General features: G+C 35.2%; 3 protein-coding genes and 1 long non-coding RNA gene across 5 annotated transcripts in view; all 4 read right to left on the bottom strand.

Annotated features, from left to right (window-relative positions):
* Positions 1-20862, bottom strand: part of LOC144575951 (delta-aminolevulinic acid dehydratase, chloroplastic-like) — a 77971-nt gene that overhangs the window by 35399 nt on the left and 21710 nt on the right. The window lies entirely within an intron of this gene.
* Positions 162-2316, bottom strand: LOC144575892 (uncharacterized). Of its 2 annotated transcripts, none has more exons than XR_013518548.1 (2): positions 998-2316; positions 162-374 (listed from the first exon to the last, which is right to left on the bottom strand). It is a non-coding gene; the product is annotated as an uncharacterized LOC144575892 (long non-coding RNA). The 2 variants fall into 2 exon arrangements; XR_013518549.1 differs by having other exon boundaries at positions 162-371.
* LOC144575566 (NDR1/HIN1-like protein 13) lies at positions 7536-8828 on the bottom strand. The gene has a single exon (XM_078325759.1). The coding sequence runs from the start codon at positions 8749-8751 to the stop codon at positions 7915-7917; it is 837 nt and encodes a 278-aa protein (XP_078181885.1). The 5' UTR covers positions 8752-8828; the 3' UTR covers positions 7536-7914.
* Positions 17353-20096, bottom strand: LOC144575747 (uncharacterized). Its single transcript, XM_078325983.1, has 2 exons — positions 20016-20096; positions 17353-19807 (listed from the first exon to the last, which is right to left on the bottom strand). Exon 2 carries the CDS (start codon positions 19674-19676, stop codon positions 17430-17432), a length of 2247 nt encoding a protein of 748 aa, XP_078182109.1. The 5' UTR covers positions 19677-19807; positions 20016-20096; the 3' UTR covers positions 17353-17429.

The raw sequence follows: 20862 nt of genomic DNA, 5'->3' as shown, positions 1-20862 counted from the left end.
CTTAATTACCAATAATAATTCTGCTAAGGATATGCAGGATTTTTTTTAAAAATCACCGGACACGGAAATATTATCCACTATAAGATCCAAAAATACAATATAACTTAGTTCTACACTAAATGGGTGCATGGAAAAATATATATGATGTTTATATATGGTAGTTGCATACATCAAATATTAAAAGGTTTTATAGGGATATTACAAAAATGTAAAAGGTGGAGTATTTGTATCTAAATATTACAAAACAACCGTAAATGTTCTTTTTACAGAGAGGCTAAACTAAGAAATATTTGCAATCATCAAATTATTTCAAATAGTTTGTGCATATACAGTATCACTATTGTATCTTCTCTTTTTGTTTGCCCTCTCCACTGCTGTGGAAATAAAGAGTTATGTTAGTTTGTTTGCAACTGTGTAGTAATGTTTGAACATTTAATTTGGTGATGAAGGATATAAAGTGTGTAATTTTTGTTTTCCTGTGATGATATGCAAAATAAAATTTACTTGAGGAATAGTAAAGTAGCACTGAACCATAATTCAGACAAGCAGACTGTTTTATATTCCGGCTTAAGCTGTAAATATGCATGCTAAGTTATGCAAAATACCATTCGCTATCTGTTCATGCAAGAAAAACCTTGTTGTTATCAAGGGTTCAGTGCAAAATTTTTATTGGTATAATGGCATTATGTACTAAACATGGTATTTGCTGCAAAATAAGACACAGAAAGTAAATTTTTTTAATGTTTAACAACTCATAATTACCCTAGCAACCAATCCGGTTACTTTTTAACAGTACCAGAAAACTCAGCTTTGGCGAATATCAGCAAGGCTGTTTACCAGAAAATCAGAAAAAACCACGACAATCAAAGATAACAGAATCAGCAAGCATCAGATATCAGTAGCAGGAAAATTCAGCAAATCAAAATCAAAGCCAGCATCAACAAAAAAGGTCACACAGATCATCACAACCGAAATCAAAACCTGAATCAACAATTACCTTTTTGTTCTTATCAGTATTTGCACAAAACCTGATCAGCATCCAAAATCAAGATCACACAAAACTATGGCTGCTTCTCCACCGGAGTCTTGCATTCCTACCCCAGATTCAAATTCAACTCCTGCTCCTATTCCTCAAGTAAATTAATCCAAATCAATTTCACTACTCAATTAACCTCAAGTTAGACAAATCAAACCTTTTGATATCGAAATCTCAAGTGTTACTTGTAATTCGTAGACGTGGGTTCCTCTCCTTTCTCGATGGCACGACAGCACCACCTCCAACCACTGTTATTGATATCTCAGGTGCAATTGTCAAGTCCTTTCTGCGACACATGGCATCGTTAAGATCGACTGATCGTTGCTTGGGTTTCACCGAGCCTTGGTCCCTCTATTCTCTCTCAAGTGATTAGCTTCCAGGTGTAGGTTGATCTATGGCTGATGCTCCACCAGTCCTACTCGATCGGTCCCTGCTCAATTCTATTGGCTGGCCTCGCACTCAGTAGGTATAAAATCGTGATGCTTATACACAACTCTGATCCGGCTTGTAGAATACCTGGTTCCCAATGGCAAGGCAAGAAAAGCGTCCATTTAGCAATAGAAATGGTTGGATAAAAGAAATATATTTTGTCAACAGACAGTAGCTCTACTGAGTGGATTTATTGGCAGTTGTACCTGATCACATCCTGCATCAGAAATTGCAATACTTTATTCTAAATAAGTCATTTATGGCACATTTCATTTTCTTTTATTTGTTCAGGATTTGATAAAAGAAACCACTGTTGGTTACCAAATATCTAGCCAGTGTAACTATAGGTCAGCTATATCAATTCCTTTCATTCTTTAGAAAAAAGAAAAAAAAATCAACTACCACATTTTGGATGTAACGGTTACTAGCTGGTATGTCTTGATACCAAGCCATATATGCAAATGATGGGTACAGATTATTAATCAAATTGCTTAGGTAGATCTTCTATTTTGGTTGATCCCAAAAAATTTAGACAGTCAAATAAAAAATAGATAATGTATACAGACAAAATCAAATTGCCTAGGTATATCTTTGATATTGATTGATCCGAAAAAATTTAAGCCCTTAATATATAAAGAAAAGGACAGATTGGGAATTGACTGCAATATGTTAACTGAAAGTAAGTACTGAAATGTACTATGAACCATTATTAGATATTAATGAGTGCCAGTAACAGGCATTGATGAATTGGAGCAGATAACCAGAAAAGTTGGTGCTAATATACTTGAAAAAAAAAGGAAAGATACAAATTATGAAACTGCAACCAATAAGTTGAACTTAAAAATTGGTTCAAAAAAATTATAGAGAGAAAGAGCGAGTACTGGTTGTGGAGGAGGTGAGTGAAGGCGAGCTCGGAGGCGCCGGTGGAGCAGACACGGAGAGGTGGGAGACAGGGTAAGAGAGCGCGCCGAGAGAGGAGCTCAGCTTGAAGAGAACGAACTACTCGATGGTCGTTGAGGTCGACAAGGCGGGGGAGGCAGCATTGGAGGTCGGAGGCATCGTGAGAACTGTAGGGAACACTCGGAGTGGGGAAATCGCTGGTCAGATATTCTTTCTCTTCTTTCATTTTCTTCGCTTAGGTCGAGAACATTCGGCAGTGGGGAAGGGGGCGATGGTGCAGCGGTCACGGTTGGAGAGGAGGGAGGAGAGAGGGAAGTGGCGATGGAGAGCGGTGAAACTCTTCAGAGAGAACTGTCAGAATCGAAATTTCTCGAGCGAAAAGGGAGAGGAAAAAGAAACATTTCCACAGAGAGTGGGTCCTATCTGTCGGTGATACTGTAGCAAGTACTACTATAGTCTACAGTGGACCAACCCCATACAAAATTAGAATATATCCATCGATTTAGAGATATGGCTTAAAGTTAGAACTTAGAATAGGATCTATCTGTCACGGAGCATTCAAATATTTAGAGAAAAAAAAAAAATCAATTTTGAGATCTGATATCACTGCTGAAGGGTGACGCCTGTATGTACAGTTGTACACGCTTTAGCTTCAATTAATTCATTTGTGGGGCTGGATGCCTGATCGTTTAAGAAGTTGGTTGGGACTTGGGAAGTTGAGGGTCCCAGTTATCAACAAAGGATAAGCATAAACAGGTGGCATTAGTGGTGTTCATCAGTCCGGTTTAATCGGTTTAAGTTGAACCGTAAAAGTTCGGTTTAAATGGTTTAGTTTTTTCAGTTAAATGGATCCCAATTTATTTTTTAAAATCGGTATAAAAGTTCAGTCGGTTCGGTTCGGTTTAGATATTTTTAAAACTGACTTGTTTTTTTTAAACTCTTCTCCATCTCCTATTCGAACCAAACATTTAAAAAAATAAAAAATTAAAGCATAATGTATATTGTTTGTTTCGGTTTAAAACAAAATTTTAAATTTATCTTTAAAAAATAAAAAATTAACAAAAAAATATTTTTTTTATGATTAATATCATATTTTGGTTCAACCGAACAAACCGAAATTTACTTCGGTTTGTTCGGTTCGGTTCTTATTCGGTTCATATTCTATTTCAGTTCGGTTCGGTTTGAATTTTAAAAACCGAATAAAACTTTAATTGGCCAATTTTAATTGGGTTTAGACCGAACTGAACCGAACCGAACCTATAAACACCCCTAGGTGGCATGAAGAATCTCTTTATAAAACGAGCTGAAATGCTGAATGCCATCTCATATTATTCACATCATTGAACCAATAAAGAAAAAACAAATTACACGTCCACTGGAATTTCATAGGTTTCAGTTAAATATTTTCACTAGTGATGGCTATAATAGGAAAAAAGGTCAACATACAGTATTTTTCCTATTCAAATTTCAAATTATAATTTCTCCCGTACTATTACAAATGACTCTACAGTCTACATACACACGTAAATCTAAGATAACTTTTGAACTTCTTAATAACACACTAAATAATCATTACACACACTTTTTTTCTTAAGCACTGCATAAAATTCCGAATTCCTGTTTTCGTAAGTTCCAAGAAACATTTAGAAGAGCCTAAATATAAATTGTTCTTCTGACCATAAATAACCCTAATAATTTAATTTATAATTTAACAAAGCTAATGCAGCGGCTTTGATGTGAACTTGAACATCACATCTTAATGTTTGACATAAGAGAAGGCAGTGACAGAGGAAGAACTATAAATAATGTAAGCACGCACATAATAATAACCTTTTTTTGGTGTTACGTAAAAGAATATAGACTTAAAAGAGCCATGAACATTTTTAGCAATATTATCATTGGGCATTACTTGTTAGTACCAAAACCAGAACAACCTACTACTGCACTTGTACTCAAATTGAAATAGGTTTTTGTCTTAGAAATTAAGAACAAAACTTCCTAATATAGCCACAGGTAAGCCCGAATTCAGCCCTTGAACCTTCTGACCAAACAGAAAAAAATTATAAATAATTAGAAAGTCCTTCCCTTACACTGCAACAGTATCAGCCAAGTTGTACCAGTACCTAAGTTGACCATTTCTACTGATAGCATGTAAGAACCTGACAATTTTGAGGCGATCAGATGATCAATCAAGTGTTTGTGTAAATTCTGACAAACACAAAAAAGTACAAAAGAGCCCTTAGATGTTGCAACTTCATTTGCTTTTTCTTTTTTTTGTCAATAGTTTAAATTTCAGCTTCTCAAACTAAATAATGAAAATAGGGTGTTGGGCTCCTCTCCAATTGTACAGACTCAAGATGACTTTGTATCAGGATTCAAGAAATATTCTCTGGCACAGAATTCAAGTTTAATTGCAGTGCATAAAGCATGTTTTTAAGTGACTTTCATGACAATTTACACACAGAATGAGAGACTAATGCCGTTCTCAGGTATAAGGTACTATTTTTCCATTATCAGGCTCTCAATATGAATATAGAGAAACTGACAGAAAACAAAATATTGGTTTATAAAAAAAAGGATAATTTCTAAAAGATTTTCCAGATAAAAGATATTGGAAGGAGCTGCTTTAAGAAATATTGTAAGTGGATGCACAATCAATTGCAAGCAGCAAAAGAAATCACGATCCCAGTTTAAATTAGGTACATATCAAATTTGAGACCCAACAAGGAAATTTTCTCACAGCAAAATTTCTTGGATAAATTCAAATCAAGAAAAAAAAAAATAGCTTTGAACTGAAGTACAGTTGGAGGACAAAAACCACAAATACTTTATGGATGGATAAGGATGATCCAACCAAAAATCTACAAGAGAAACAAAAAGATACAAGTAAAATATAAAATCAAGCAAATCAATGAAAATACCATTATACCAGATGCGGTTGATATTACTATCTAGATCCTGAGGGAATTGTTTCTGACCATATCTTTTATCATGCACCCTAAACTTCAAAAATGCAAACAATCAGAAAGTATCGAAAATTGGACCTTGTACAACAGCAAAAATAATTTGCAAACATAAATAGTCTCATTACAAAATGAAATGTGGTATTATATCTGTCATAAGGACATTCATAGCCGGCACATGCTTTATTTTGCTTTATTTTATAACAGCGACCATCCAAATAGAGAAATAGGAACAAGAAAATGAACAGGTAACAATGTTACGACTTACGAGCACTTAGTGGAAAATATATTTTCACATTACAAGGAATGGATACAACAAGCCATGTATCATCTCATACAAATTAGGTTGCATCAGCAAGTAAGAAAACAGAAAAGTTGCAAACCAATATAAGCATACGGCAAAACTTCAAATAAAAAAATCCAATTATTCTATGATTTTTCAAGAGAAAAACTGCTAGCAACTTTTGCACAGAAACTTAGTCAGGTGGAATGAAATTTTTAAAAAACAGCTCTCAGATTTTGTAAAATCTGTTCTATCATATGTTTCATCGATGGAAAATGACATGATTTTTTAGCAAGCATTGATACAACAAACCAAAGAAAAGAAAGTTACTAGATTGGAGAGGATAAGAACCTATCATTTTTTTTGACAATAGTGGGTGAAACCCACCTGTTTTATTACGAAACCAAAAGATAGTTCTTACAGTGTTATGGTGGTGCAAATATGCACCAGTCATCAAAAGGAGAAAGTAAAATACAAATGTCATCAGGCATAAGACAAACCTGGAACCATTAAGCTGAAACAGCTAAGTAGCTATAAAGTATGCTAGGTAGTAGAAATAATAGCCTAATACAAAACATAGTTGTTAAGCAAGCAAACAGTAATCAATCCCTACATCTAGAGCAGTGAGTAGATAAGATCATGAATCAATACTTGTGCTACAAAGCAAAGTGCCATCTTATGCTAACTATTCTAGCATCATCGAGCCAGTACAAGAAAATAATATATGCAAAGAAGCCTCATACAGTAAATATATTGGCAAACATATGCTACTAAGAATAAGTAGCTTAATACATCCTATAATTTGATTTATCCAAATTGCTAGATAAATCCAGTTTACAAGCCGAAGATAATTTTCCACAAAAAGAGCTAATCTTTGTAAAACAAAAAAAGGGTAAAAAAATGCCTACAGATCTCATAGTTCTGTTCTAAATTTTTCATTGATGGTAAATACACACTGCATTGGCTTCTAAACTTAAGCATTGATGCACATGCATACGTCGAAGAACATATATCCAGTTACCGCAAGTGCCATATCAGGCATTACACTGCTATTACATCATTTTTGTACAGCTGATATTTTTGTATCAGCTGGTTGGTACCAGAAAAGATAACACTGGTACACAATACTGTACTTGTACTGAAACCTGAAAGGTCCTCTTTTAAGTTTTGTTAAGACTACTCCACTTATAGCCCAAATTTTTAAGCCATTTTGATTAATACTTCATTATCAAAAACACCATACACAAATATTGAACAAGACAAAACAATCTATAACTTAATTCTGACACAAACACAACTTATAGCCACTTATAGCCCATGTCTGGAAGGGAACTTCTTGATTAAACAAAGGTTTTCAGTTCTGAAAAGTATGGCCATAAGCATAAAAATTACAAAAGAGCCCTGGATCTCATACCTTAATAAATCTTTATTGTCAGCTTTTTTGATCCAATTCAAGGGCCTCCTTTAGAGAAGATTAAAAATGATGTATAAGCTGCTGTCCTAATCCATAAAAAGGACCCTGCCTAATCAAATAGGAGCCATTGGATCAAAATCAGACTGATAGATAAGAAACCTAACATGATCAGGTATGGTTTTCATCTAGGCCATTCATATAGGACCTGCTATCCTAGGAGCGGATACTCCTATAAGGTGTCAATTGTGTAATAATGGTGAAATTCAGCAAGGACTGGATTGACTTGATGCTTTCTCTTTCTTTTTAAAGCATGTGTACCAAGTCACTGCATTTTGGGCCCATTTAGGACACTCAAAAATTACCATCGTCTTATAAGTGCACAGCTTGAAGCATGTACTATTTGTGAAAATATCAAAATGAGAGACCTTTTGAAAAAATTCTGAAAGAAATAGCATGAAGTCATTGGCATTTTAGCAATAACAAAATTTAAATTTTGGATAGGTACACATCGAACTTGAAACCAGATAGGGACTTTATTCCTTTAGTTTTACAATGAAAGAACAACAGAGAGAAAGAAAGCAAATCTAGACAAAGCTTCACACTAGATGATCTAAGCAACATTTTTTTTTTGAAAGAATTAAATAAAAATTTAAAAAGATAAATTTATCAGACACCAAGCTAACTCTTATCTGTACTGTTCTAACCGTAACATGTGACGAAAATACAAAGATATAAAATGAAACCACCACCCTAACCCGCAATCGAGTCCCAATTCATGGCAGGACTCGTGATTTGCCGGTCCATGTAGCACTCCATAAGCACACGAAACACTTCACCGAGAGAGCCACGGGAGATCGAGTTCCCTCAATTTCTCTGTGTTTTCATCTTACTAGAAAGTCCAGCTCAAGATCTTGATCTTAGGCTTACACTTTGCATCAATTGAAGGTGGTGGCGGAGGCGGTAATTTTGGCGAAGGAGACGGTGCCATACTCACTGCCTTAGCTACTCCAGCACTAATACCAGTACAGGAAACCCTAATAGCAATTTTGAAAGATCTGAGCCGTCCGATCTTTACTCCGGCCTTGGTATCCAGCACAATCTCTAATGGATAGCTCTTTCTCTTCATCAGATCTGTAGCTTCAGACGGATCTACACTCCGACCCGAACTTGATAATGAGACGGGAATTATTGTCACATTATTTGGATCCAGCAAGAAGGCGGGTATAGATCCGTCAGCCAAGTCCACTGAATTTGAGTAAGCAGATATTGAGACATCACCGTAAGAGAAGAATATCTTCTGATTTGGGTTTCGGGCTGTGACAGTGAAATTCAACCGAGCTGATAGCAGATCCGAACTGGATGAGACGTTCAGACTAGTGAGCCGAAGAGAGGTGACATTAAATGTGGGTTTTCGAGGGTGGTAGAGTACATACAACACACCGGCAGCTATGGCAGCCAGAAATACGAGGCCGATAAGTAACAAAGTGAACCAGAGACAGCATGTGCAACACCAGTTGCGGCGACTCCTGTAGCGGGATCTGGAAGGAGGTGGATAGGGTTTCGGACGGTACTGGTAAGGAGGCACTGCCGGTACACGAGGGGGCACTGCCGGTACCGGTTTTGGGGCCGCGGTACCGTTTGTAGCGGCGCCATTGACTGTTCTTCCAGGTGGGGCGGGGAGAGGGTTTTGTGCGGAGCCTGACGTGGCGTACGCTCTGTCGCCCATTTTGCTGTGGTGTTTGGGGATGATGAGAGAGAAGAGGGAGGGGGGCAAGAGAATGTGGAGAATCTAAGCCACATTTGCTGGAGTGACAGTAGTAGTAGTGAGTGACAGTTAGACTCCTAATGAGCGGTTTCTAACTCAAACTCGGCCCAATTTGTTCAAACAACATTACAAACCCAAAATACCCGGATCGGATCGGCTCGGAAATTAAACAAAAAACTGATCGCTGATAAGTCGCCGCATATTTCTCATAATTCTAAATTCACGGCCCAAGTCCTAAGAAAATGTCACTATCCCAACAATTTAAAAGATGAAAGCCGAATCACTGTGCAAACTGCAAACTACTAACTGTGGCTTAGACTCTTTACGAGTTGAAATAAAAACTTGAAATCATCACGAGCTGAATCGAGCTAGCTTGTGAGCTTAGTTTGACTGAATTTTTTTTTTTTTTTTTAAATTTAGAAACTTTTTGGATCGAGTTGTTTTTATAAATTTTATAAATTTTACAAATAAGTTTTAAAAAGAATTACTAAGTTTCAATATACACAAAAATTCATATAAATTCACAAATTGATATCTAACCGAGCTAGCTCGCGAACTGGCAAGCGAGCTAGGCCCAAGTTTAAACTCGTTAATTATGGATCGAGCTAGGCTCCTGCTAGGTTCAATAACAAGCGAATTGTTAGCGAGTGAGTTAGCTGTGAGTCACGATTGAGCCACGAGCTTTTTTGCCAGTCCTAACTGTGTCCCAACAAAAGTACATGGTTTATCTGAGGATGTATCGTCTATGGTACATGTTCAATGAACTAAGATTAACTACCAACGGAGCGATAGATATTTGAAAATTGTGTCACAATGAAAGAATGGTTTGGATTTAGTACAGTACTGAGGGTGATCTGAATTTACTTCGGTCATATTTGATTGTGGAGTAAGTGGTGGAGTAAATCATCTACTCTACTTTTAAGGAGTTAAATGAGGAGTAAATTTAAAAGAGTAAGATGGAGTAATATTTGAGTTAATCCTGATCAAGTTACTCTAGCTCTCTAGATGAAGTAACTTATTCCACCTGTAGGTCTTGCAATTAGAATAATATCATATTACAAATTTCTCTCTCTTCTTGAATTTATTTCACCAAATTTCAATTAAACATAATTATTTTAATCTATCTTAGCTCAGAATAAAAAATTTAACTCGGAATAATTTTACTCCACAGCCAAACATGACCTTCAGACCTCCGCTGGTGAATGCACATAGAAGAGAAGAAATATACGAAATAGGATAGATCAAACCTTCAGCAACCAAAACAAATGGTGTCGATCGATCTCGGTATTTCTTTTCTATAAATTGGATTAAAGATTCACTGTAAAAAATATTATATTTATCATATTCTCTGACCTCGATTTCACGATATGAACTATATATTACGATCTTATATTTTTATGTGTGAATGATATGAAAGATGCATGTTAAGTTCGGTTGAAGAAAAAAAAAAATACTCCCTATACCCATGTTATACAAACAATTATTATTTAATACTTTGTACTTAGTAGGTTATATAATTATATTATAGAAAAAATATACACAAATTTTTTTTACACGTGAATAATTTTTACGTAGCGTATTTCTAAAATTAATTAATTCGTGAACTTATTTCTATATTTTTCTAGGACTTGTGAATTGTCACCGATTAAATTATTTTGAAGACTTTGATTTTGAAAGTACATTTGAGCGGTTAGCAGAAAATCCTCACAAGCTAATGCAATATTATTGATTGATATATATCCACATAACATTGTTTATGATGGAATAATTAGCTTTTAAATAATTTCACCTAGAGAGAGATCTCGTATGTCCAGGTAATGCCTTCTTACAATGGCTGTGTCACAGTGTGATAGTGATCACACAGCAAATTATTAAAATGCACCCCAAAACTTCAAAAATGCAAACAATCAAAAAGTATCAAACATTGGAGTATTGGACCTTGTACAACAGCAAAACATAAAATAGTCTTATTACAAAATGAAATGTGGCATTATATCTGTCATAAGCACATTCATAGACGGCACTGCCTTATTTTATGGGGGGGAATTTCACGTATACCCTTCAAAAACCTTGAAATTATGTATTTTCCCCTCTAAAATTCATAATATCATATTTACCCTTAAATTTTTTAACAACCCACATATTTACCCAATTTAGTAACTTTTTTTTAATAAAACTCATTTTAAATATATAAACTACCCATTTCATCCTTTATTCCTTCGATTCAATGAAGTAATAGCACTAACCCACAATAGTCGAGTAAGCTGGAGCAATCTAAGAAGTAGTAGCGCACATGAAAGTTAAATTTTCCTTTAGTGATTTTCTTCTCTATCCATGGTTATATCAGTAAGTTTAGAAGTGAGCTATTAACTGATTCTTGTAAACAAAATGAAAGATGAAAATACATCAAATGAGTAAAGTGCAAAATGATTTCTATTGGCCTCCATCAAATGACTTTTCTTTTTGCTAAGATCTGAAAAAGGAGAGCTCGAATTAGACTTGGCCAAAGGGAATTTGACTGTTTTTTTACCGATGTAATTGCATCATAGTCAAGAGGATGATCTCCAGATCTAGTATCACAAAGCAGAATTGGATGTCTTTCTTGCTTTTTTTTTCCTGATCAAGTCGTCTTCATACTTTCCTAACTTTGTATTGGTAAATGAAATTCTACATTCCGTTGCTAGCTGGATAGAATAAGTAGTTGATAGAAGAAAACATAAGAAATAGTTCATCACACCCGAGGAGGTGCCATACACGCATGTGAGCCACAACTTCAAATAGTACTGCATTACTAACTAATAATGTATTTCGCTCTTACTTTTGAAAATCAAAATTGAACCTTCCTCCTTTGAAATAGGTGTTGTCTTTGGCTTATTCTTAGGAAAATATCTCTTTGCTTCACATCGGGTCAAATATGGTTGACACACCAATGATTGACCAAGGAGGCGAGATATCTAATTAAAAAAACAACTAACCAATCTTCTATACAACTAAGAGCTACTTCCCGTTGAGATCAGTAGTTTCAAACAAAAGCCTCGACAAAACAAGGGTGGGCCTGCCAAAGGGAGAGGGGGAGGGGGGGATTCAATTTTTTAATAAAGAGTAATTGGGTAATTTATAAATTTAAAATGAGTATTAATAAAAAAAAGGTTAATAAATTGGGTAAAATTGTGAGTTTGTGAAATTGTGAAGGGTAAATATGATATTATGAATTTTAGAGGGGGCAATATGTAATTTCAAAGTTTTTGAGGGGCATACATGAAATCCCCCCCTATTTTATAACAACCATCCAAATAGAGAAGTAGGAACAAGAAAATGAACAGGTCGCAATTAATGCTATGAGGACCTAGTGGAAAATATATTTTCATATTACAAGGAGTGTGTTGGAGATTCTTAACAAAACCCATTTAATTGGAGTTGTATTATTTGGTGCTACTTGGGATAGCCCATAAATTTTTTACATAATATACTCTATATATTTATTTTTCTTTGTTACAGCCTAACGGCTCTTTATAGCCCTTGTAGTCTAACGGCTCCTTAGCCTCTGTTTGTGGTTATCATTGTAAACTATGAGATATACTTAATAAAATCAAATAATCTATTAATGATTGCTGAATTTAATAGGTTGCGTCAACGAGTTAGAAAACAGAAAAGTTACGGACCAATATAAGCTTACGGCAAAACTTCATAGTGCAGATTAGTCCGTACTCCGTACTATGGATCAATATCTTTCATTTTAAAGTTTAAAAATTCGATTCAAACCATTCAACATGATATGCAGACTAAATTTTATATTTTTTTTAATTTTTTACATTTTTTTTAGATATATAGAAAGGAAGCGTCTAATTGTCCACAGCCTTTTATCCACCATTTGTCCACAGCTTTGACTTACGCGAATACTGTAAAATTACTTATATATGTTGTATAATTATACAATATATCACATAAAATATATCACTTAATAACAAAAAATTCAGCAACTATTTGAAGTGGTTCCATGATAGTTAGAAAAAAATTGCAACTTGCACAAAAGGACAAAATAAATGTACTTTCAAATTGTACTTTTGGAAATTACAGTTATAGAAAGTTATTGGCAGTTAGAGTTAGTTATTAGCGGTTATTATCAGTTAATGCACTGGGTTGAATCTTGCATACTGTAAAATTAAAATTTGTATACTGTAAAATTGTATATTGTATACTGTAAAATTGAACCTTGTATACTGCAAAATTGAATCTTGTATACTGTAAAATTGAATTTTGTACACAGTAAAATTTTCATTTGAAACTTGTATACTGCAAAATTGAATCTTCTATACAGTAAAATATTCAATTGTATCTTGTATACTGTAAAATTGAATCTAACCAGTAAAATTTATCATTGAATCTTGTATACTGTAAAATTTAATTAGTACAATTGTAAAATTGCATATTGTATAAAGTAGAATTTTCAATTAAATCTTGTATATCGCAAAAATGATAAAATAAAATGTAAACAAAATACTACAACAATTCATCTTAAACAACAACCTGCAAAAGAATCCTGAATACTGTAAACTTTCTACTTCTAAGCCATAAGATAATACCATGTATGCTGTAAAACGTCTAAAATTATACATCCATTCATCATCTGTTCAACAATCACCACACACGAGAACTGTTCGAAACAAACAATAATATCCACCTCAAAATCATCCAATACAAAGCCCAACCCCAATATTCACCACAAAAATACAAAACTATATCATTCAACATTCAGACTAAAAACTTTCGGTGTGCATTGTTGGGATGAGTAAGAAGCCTCATCACAAGAACCACACGCTCTTTTGATATATCATCCTGCATAACAATAAAATAAAATAAACAATTAAACAAAAAGAAATTGCATTTGTCATCAAATAAGAATTAGAAAATAATATTACAAGTTATTTACCTGGGTAAAAATCATATGACTGTTTCTGATAATGTTGTACACAAAACGCAACACGAAGATAGCACAATCCTTTGAATTTTCTCCCTGTTTTGGGCACTCCTTAGAATCCACACAAACATCTACCCAGTCAGGTTTGGCTGAAAGATAAATTAATATCAGCAATACTGTAAAAAGTTCAATTATTAAAACTGCAGTTAATTCCCACAAATAAAGGAAAACTAGTACAGCAATACTGTAAAATTTAAGAAGAAGAAAGTATAATAAAATAAAAAACAATCACAAGTTCTCCATGCAAGAAAAGTCTTGAGCCAACTGATCGTATGCCAATGAAATTCCATATAAGCCCCATCTTCACCAGCAGCCTCGTTTTTTCCATCCGCCTCCTCTTCTACCTGAATGTTTCCAGCAGCCTCGTCATCTTCCTCATTCTGCTCTTGACTTACAATAATTTGCTACTCTTCACCTTGCTCCTCTTCCTCTTCCTCTTCCTCTTCCTCATCCTGTGTAAGTCCGATCCCAAGGCTAAAAGAAGGATGCAATGCATCATTATCTTTCTTTGATCGCTTCTCTCTTATTCTGCCTTCTTTTGTAATTGCACTATCTTCAAGGACCAACTTCCTTTTACTTGCTGAATACATAAACAACTCATATCAGAAAGTCAATACTATATACTAAGTAGTTTAATACTGTAAATTAAGTAACTTAATACTGCACAAATACATATGAACTTTCATATATATATCTATCCCATGAAAATGACAGTAAAAAAAACTGAAAAAAAACTAAAAAAATCATGTAACACTTACAATAATCCACAGCAACAAAAAAATTTTACAGAATAGCATAATAGCAACAAAAAAACTATGAACAAATAACTTTTACATTAGAAACCTCTTGTGTTCATTATTCGGATGAGTAAAAAGCGTCTCTATCTTCTCTTTCCTCCAGATTTTCACAAGATGAATAATGTAAAATTACAAGATGAATACTGTAAAATTACAAGATAAATACTGTCAAATTAACAAATCATCTCTTTCTTTCAGATTTTCACAAGATGAATGCTGTAAAATGACAAGATGAATACTGTAAAATTAACAAGGTAATACTGTAAAATTAACAGATTAATACTCCATATCGTCTCTCTATCATCTATTTCCTCTAAATTTCCACAAGATGAATACTGTAAAATGACAAGATGAATACTGTAAAATTAACGGGGCAATATAGTAAAATTAATAGATCAATACTCCATATCGCCTCTCTATCATCTCTTTCATCCAGATTTCATTTGAAATGCTAGATCTGTTACTGCATACAACGAAAACAACAAATTCAATAGAAAACTTACTAGATTTGAATTTTGCCGTGCTCTTCAACAAAAACAACTTCTATTCGATCGCGCTCCACGATTGAAGGTTCCATTGCGATCATGTATAAAAAATGAGATCGAGTCAGTAATCTCAATTAAAATCGACACTGCAAAGGAAAAAATGAATCAGAGAAGGTAAATCCAGTAAAATTCCTAATTCAAAACTGTAACTTATGTAAAATAATCTAATAACAATTTTCAAACATAAAGAAAAAGTATCATTTCACTTGCACCAATCCTGTAAAATTCATCATTCAATGCTGTAACTTAAATAACAAATCTTATAAAAAATGTCATTCAAATTTTCAAACATCCAGAAACTTTCAATATGCACCAATACTATAAAATTCATTATTCAATGCTGTAACTTAAATAACAAATCCTACAAAAAATGTACTTCACATTTTTAAAAATATCAAAATCGCAAATCTAAACTGGAAAAGGGGAAGGAGAGATCGGAAAGGAAAAAATGAATCTGAGAAGGTAAATCGACATTGTAAAAAAAGAAAATCAACATATATAGAAGAGACGACATGGTTCATATTTCATACAAAATAACTTCAAACAAGTCAAAGTGTCAAGTAAGATCAAATTTCAACATTTATTTTTACAAAAACCAGTTACTTAAAGTACGACAATGTGAATCTATTGAACAAAGATTTAATCAAGTTGATTTTACCTTTGACATTGTGCCAAGGGAAGCACGAGTCTCCATAGAAGGGGGTTGGATCTGGCACTTGCCCAGATCTAGTGGCACATATTCAAGGGGTCGGATCTGGCACTCAAGTAAAAGAGATACACAAGGGAATCATGCTCGATCATGTCCTACGGTGATAGATTACAGATCGTCTCTCTCCACTAGGTCGCGGCCGTCGCTGTCGTTGCTGCCGTTGCCGCTGTCGCGACCGTCGATGCCGTTGCGGCCGTCGCTGCCGGAGCAGAAGAGAAGAGAGAGAGAGCCTCGCCAGGATTTTCACAAGAGAGAGAGAGAAAAGCTGCTAGAGTGAGAGACAGAGCCTCGCCAAGATTTTCAAGAGAGAAAAAAAATAGAAAGGCGGAGGATTGAGAAAGAGGGATCTGATTTATAAAAGGAAAGTAAAGTCGTTAAAATCAGTTAGAGTGGATAAGGTGGTGGACAATTTGTGGACAAACATCAGTGGACAAAGAACATTTCTCATATAGAAAATCACTATTTTGAATGGTCTACAATCTTTAGATCAATGATTCTCTACCTATTTAAGAAAATAGTAAAAAAAATTCTAAGCAAAATGTAAAATTTAATTTGTATGTACATTTTCATATGGTGACCATGTTGAACGGTTCAGATCGACTCTTTGAACTTTGAATACAGAGATATTGATCCATAGTATAGACCAATCTGTGCTATGTATAGTGTCATAGCCTCACTCAATAAAAAAAAAAAGCCAATTTTTCTTTGATTTTTTGAGAGAAGAACTGCCAGCAAATTTGCCTAGAAACTTATTCAGGTGGAATTAAATTATAAATAGTTAATTGGTTCTCAGATTTTGTAAAATCTGTTCTATTATATGTTTCATCGATGGCTAATGACATGATTTTTAGCAAGCATTGATACAGAAAAGGAAAAGAAAAAGATAGTAACTAATTAGATTTGAGAGCATAAATCAATACTTGTGCTATAAGCTAAGTGCTATCTTATGCTAACTATACTGGCATCATCGAACCAGTACAAGAAAATAATATACGCAAAGAAGCCGCGTACAGTCAATATATTGTGCAAACATATGATTTGGGCGTCTTGCCCTCTATAATCGTTTGTCCAAGGTTGAAGTGTTGGTATGAAACTGTTTGCTTTCATTTTTGTACTTTATATAGCGCATGTGTCTCTTTACAGAGAGGTGCATGTTCAACTCCTGTTAAAGGTATCTGAAAGATGCCGGGTCCCGGACCCTTTAACAAAAAACAAAAACAAAATAATATAGGTGCATACGTACCCTGCTGTACCAGTATCAGAAAAATTGGTGCTTCATGAAATGTGATGTTGGGAACTTGGAATATATCACTTATTGAAGACTTCTAATAAGTCAGCTCTATTAGGTTCACTAGTAACATAGTGATATGGTGATATGAAGTTGTGGAAAATAAAATTGATATCCTCTTACCACAAAAAGAAATATATAACAATTTTCCTAAATATCAAAAATATGTAAATTCAAGTTATAAACAAATCCACACGCTCGAATTAATGGACTCCAATAGGTGAGGATAATGAGACAATACACCATTAAAATAATCAATCTTTAATCAAGGAGCAACATCCAATAATAATGTAAAGTAAAAAAATACATTGACTATTCAATTTCACCCTCCTTTGCACAGCGCTTCAATAAGAGTGCAATAGGTCACGGCATCAGGATCAACCCCTTTGGAAATCATGACATCGAAAAAATCCCTTGCCTTATCAATTTCACCTTTCTTGCACAGCCCTTTTATAAGAGTGTTGTACGTCACGACATCCGGGTCATACCCTTTGGAAATCATGGCATCTAGAATATCCATTGCCTTCTCAATTTCACCTTTCTTGCACAGCCCATCTATTAGCGTGTTGTAGGTCACGACATCAGGCTCATGCCCTTTGGAAATCATGGTTTTTAGAATATTCACTGCCTTGTGAAATTTACCTTTCTTGCACAACCCATTTATAAGAGTGTTGTACGTCACGACATTAGGATCAACCCCTTTGGAAATCATGACATCTAGAAAATCCATTGCCTTGTTAATTTCACCTTTCTTGCACAGCCCATATATAAGAGTGCTGTAGGTCACAACATCCGGGTTATACCCTTTGGAAATCATGACATCCACAAAATCCATTGCCTTATCAGTTTCACCATTCTCGCACAGCCAAGTTAGAAAAGTGGTGTACGTCACGACATCAGGGTCAAACCCTTTGGAAATCATAACATCTACAGTATCTAATGCCTTATCAGTTTCACTATTGTTGACCAGTCCTTTTATCAGAGTGTTGTAGGTCACGGCATCAGGGTCATGCCCTTTGGAAATCATCGCATGTACAATATCCATTACCTTCTCACTTTCACCTTTCTTGCAAAGCCCATTTATTAGCGTGTTATAGGTCATGACATTAGGCTCATACCCTTTGGAAATCATGATATTTCGAATATTCATTGCTTTATCAGTTTCACTATTTTTGCAAAGCCCTTCTATAAGAGTGGTGTATGTCACGACATCGGGGTCATACCCTTTGGAAATAATGACATTTACAAAATCAAATGCCCTACCAATTTCACCATTTTTGCACAGCCAATTTATAAGAGTGTTGTATGTCACAATATCAGGGTCATACCTTTTGGAAATCATGACATCTACAAAATATAATGCTTTCTCAATTTCACCTTTCTTGCACAGCCCATTTATAAGAGTGTTGTAGGTCACTACATCAGGCTCATGCCCTTTGGAAATCATGACATCTAGAAAGTCTAATGCCTTATCAGTTTCACCATTCTCGCACAGCCAACTTATAATAGTAGTGTACGTCACGACATCAGGGTCATGCCCTTTGGAAATCATAACATCTACAATATCTAATGCCTTATCAGTTTTACCATTGTTGCACAGCCCTTTTATAAGAGTATTATAGGTCACAACATTAGGCTCATACCCTTTGGAAATCATGACATGTACAAGATCCATTGCCTTGTCAATTTTACCATTATCGCACAACCAATTTATAAGAGTGCTGTAGGTCCTAACATTAGGCTCATGCCCTTTAGCAATCATGACTTCTAACATAGCTAATGCCTTGCCAGTTATACCACTGCTGCACAACCCTTTTATAAGTGTGTTGTACGTCACGACATTAGGCTCATGCCCATTGGAAATCATGATATTTAAAATATCTAATGCCTTCACAGTTTCACCATTCTTGCACAGCCCATTTATAAGAATGTTATACGAGAATATATTGGGTACAAATCCTAGCTTTGGCATTTTGTAGAACACCACCTTAACGGCCTCATCAGTTCTTTTCTCCCAACAGAGGGATTTGATTATTGGACTGAAGATCATAGAATGACTAGGTCTGCAACCCTCTTTGAGGAAACATCCCAGAAAACACAGATTTAGGCTGACCTGATTCATTTGTAATAAGCATTCTATCAAGATCTCATAGGTATATCTATTAGTGCTCATTCCTTGAACTTGGGTTAAGCGGGTGAAGAGGGAAAAGACAGTGGGGTAAGGGTATTTGGAGGTTTTGGTGTAGGCTTTGATGTATTTATTGATTTCACGGAGGTTCTTAGTAGCCAACAGCTGATCAAACTGGTGAATCACGTCTTGGTCAGAAACAGAAACAGTATCCGCCTTCCAGTGCCCCCTTTTCTCCCTTTTCAAATGCGGCTGACCGCGTGGAATTGGTATGTCGGGTTGAAATTGAGAGTGGGAGAATGCATAGCAGACAAGGCAGAGGCCTCGGCGAAAAGCAAATGGGGATCGGAATTGGGACTGGGAAGGTAAAGGTGAAGGTGAAAGTGAAAAGAAGGGGGCTTCAGATAAGGTTGATGACACCATCACCATCACCATCACCATCTGATATGATTGTTAATTAGTCTGATTTGTTTTTGTTACTGACTTACAGTCGCTACGTAAAATCTGATCTAACAAGGTTGAGGGGTTTTGCTTTGGAAGTGACAATTTGTCCTTCTATGTTAACCTACTGCCTACAAGAATAACAACACATGACTAAGAATAGAGTGTAATGTAAGCAATAATGAATAATGAATGCAATTAAGTTGGTAATCAGAAATAAGAAAATTGTGCAAGGAAAGAATCTCGGAAATCATTGAGGTGCAGTGCGATGATTAGCAAAGAATAAAGAGAGAGAGAGAGAGAGGAATTGGTGAGGGAGGGGCAGAAAAGAAAACTAACCGAGTTGAGCTGAGTTGAAGGGAATCGCCCACTGAGGTCTGAGGGAGAAAAAAAGCGGGGAGCTGTGAAGCGATAAGGTTGAACGCCTGAGGCCTGAGCCGCTGAACGATACAAACAAAACAACTAAAAACATGAGAATTGGGCATTTGTTGGGCTGACAGTCAACATGGGCTCATAATCCGTCTTCGGTTTTATACATAGCATTATATGCGCCAATATATTCCCACATAGATGATCGCATTCTAGTCTTTCGGATCAAAACAAACCAATAAGGGCCCGGCAGTCCAGTAGGGAATAGAAATGGGTGTGGGAATCAAAAATTTTGAACTGGATTTTATTGTTTACCGTGGGAATAAAAACTTAACTCTGAGCAATTTTTTTTTCCCACGGTGAACAGTAATCTGCCAAACAGGCCCTAAACGTGATTCTCATCCTAACAATTCCATCTAAGCAACAATAAAGAAACAAAAACTTATGCATACGTAAAATCAACATTCCAGTACAGGTGCAAGCAATGTTATCAAAACTGGATCGGACGTCGACCCGAAAAATCTTCAGTTCAACGGTTCATTCGTTGGACTGGTGGGTCAGTCGGTTAGACCACTAATTTTTTAAAGAGGAGAGTTCAAATGCATCATCATTTTGGTGCTCCAATATGCTCCACATGGACTACATCTTTTATCTCTATTTTCAAAGTCCGAACAATCAATCCAAACCGTTTAACGTGATCTTCATAATAAAATATGCTTGGATACCAAATTTTATATTTTTTAGAATTTTTTTACTATTTTTTAAGATAGATACAAAAATCACTTTTTTAAGGAGATTCTGGACTATTTGATAAAGT

This window comes from Carex rostrata, chromosome 24 (genome assembly GCF_964058835.1).
Source record: "Carex rostrata chromosome 24, lpCarRost1.2, whole genome shotgun sequence".
In the NCBI taxonomy this organism is placed as follows: Eukaryota; Viridiplantae; Streptophyta; class Magnoliopsida; order Poales; family Cyperaceae; genus Carex; species Carex rostrata.
The sequence above is the reverse complement of the archived record's forward strand: the minus strand, read 5'-3'. Positions and strand labels throughout refer to the sequence as shown.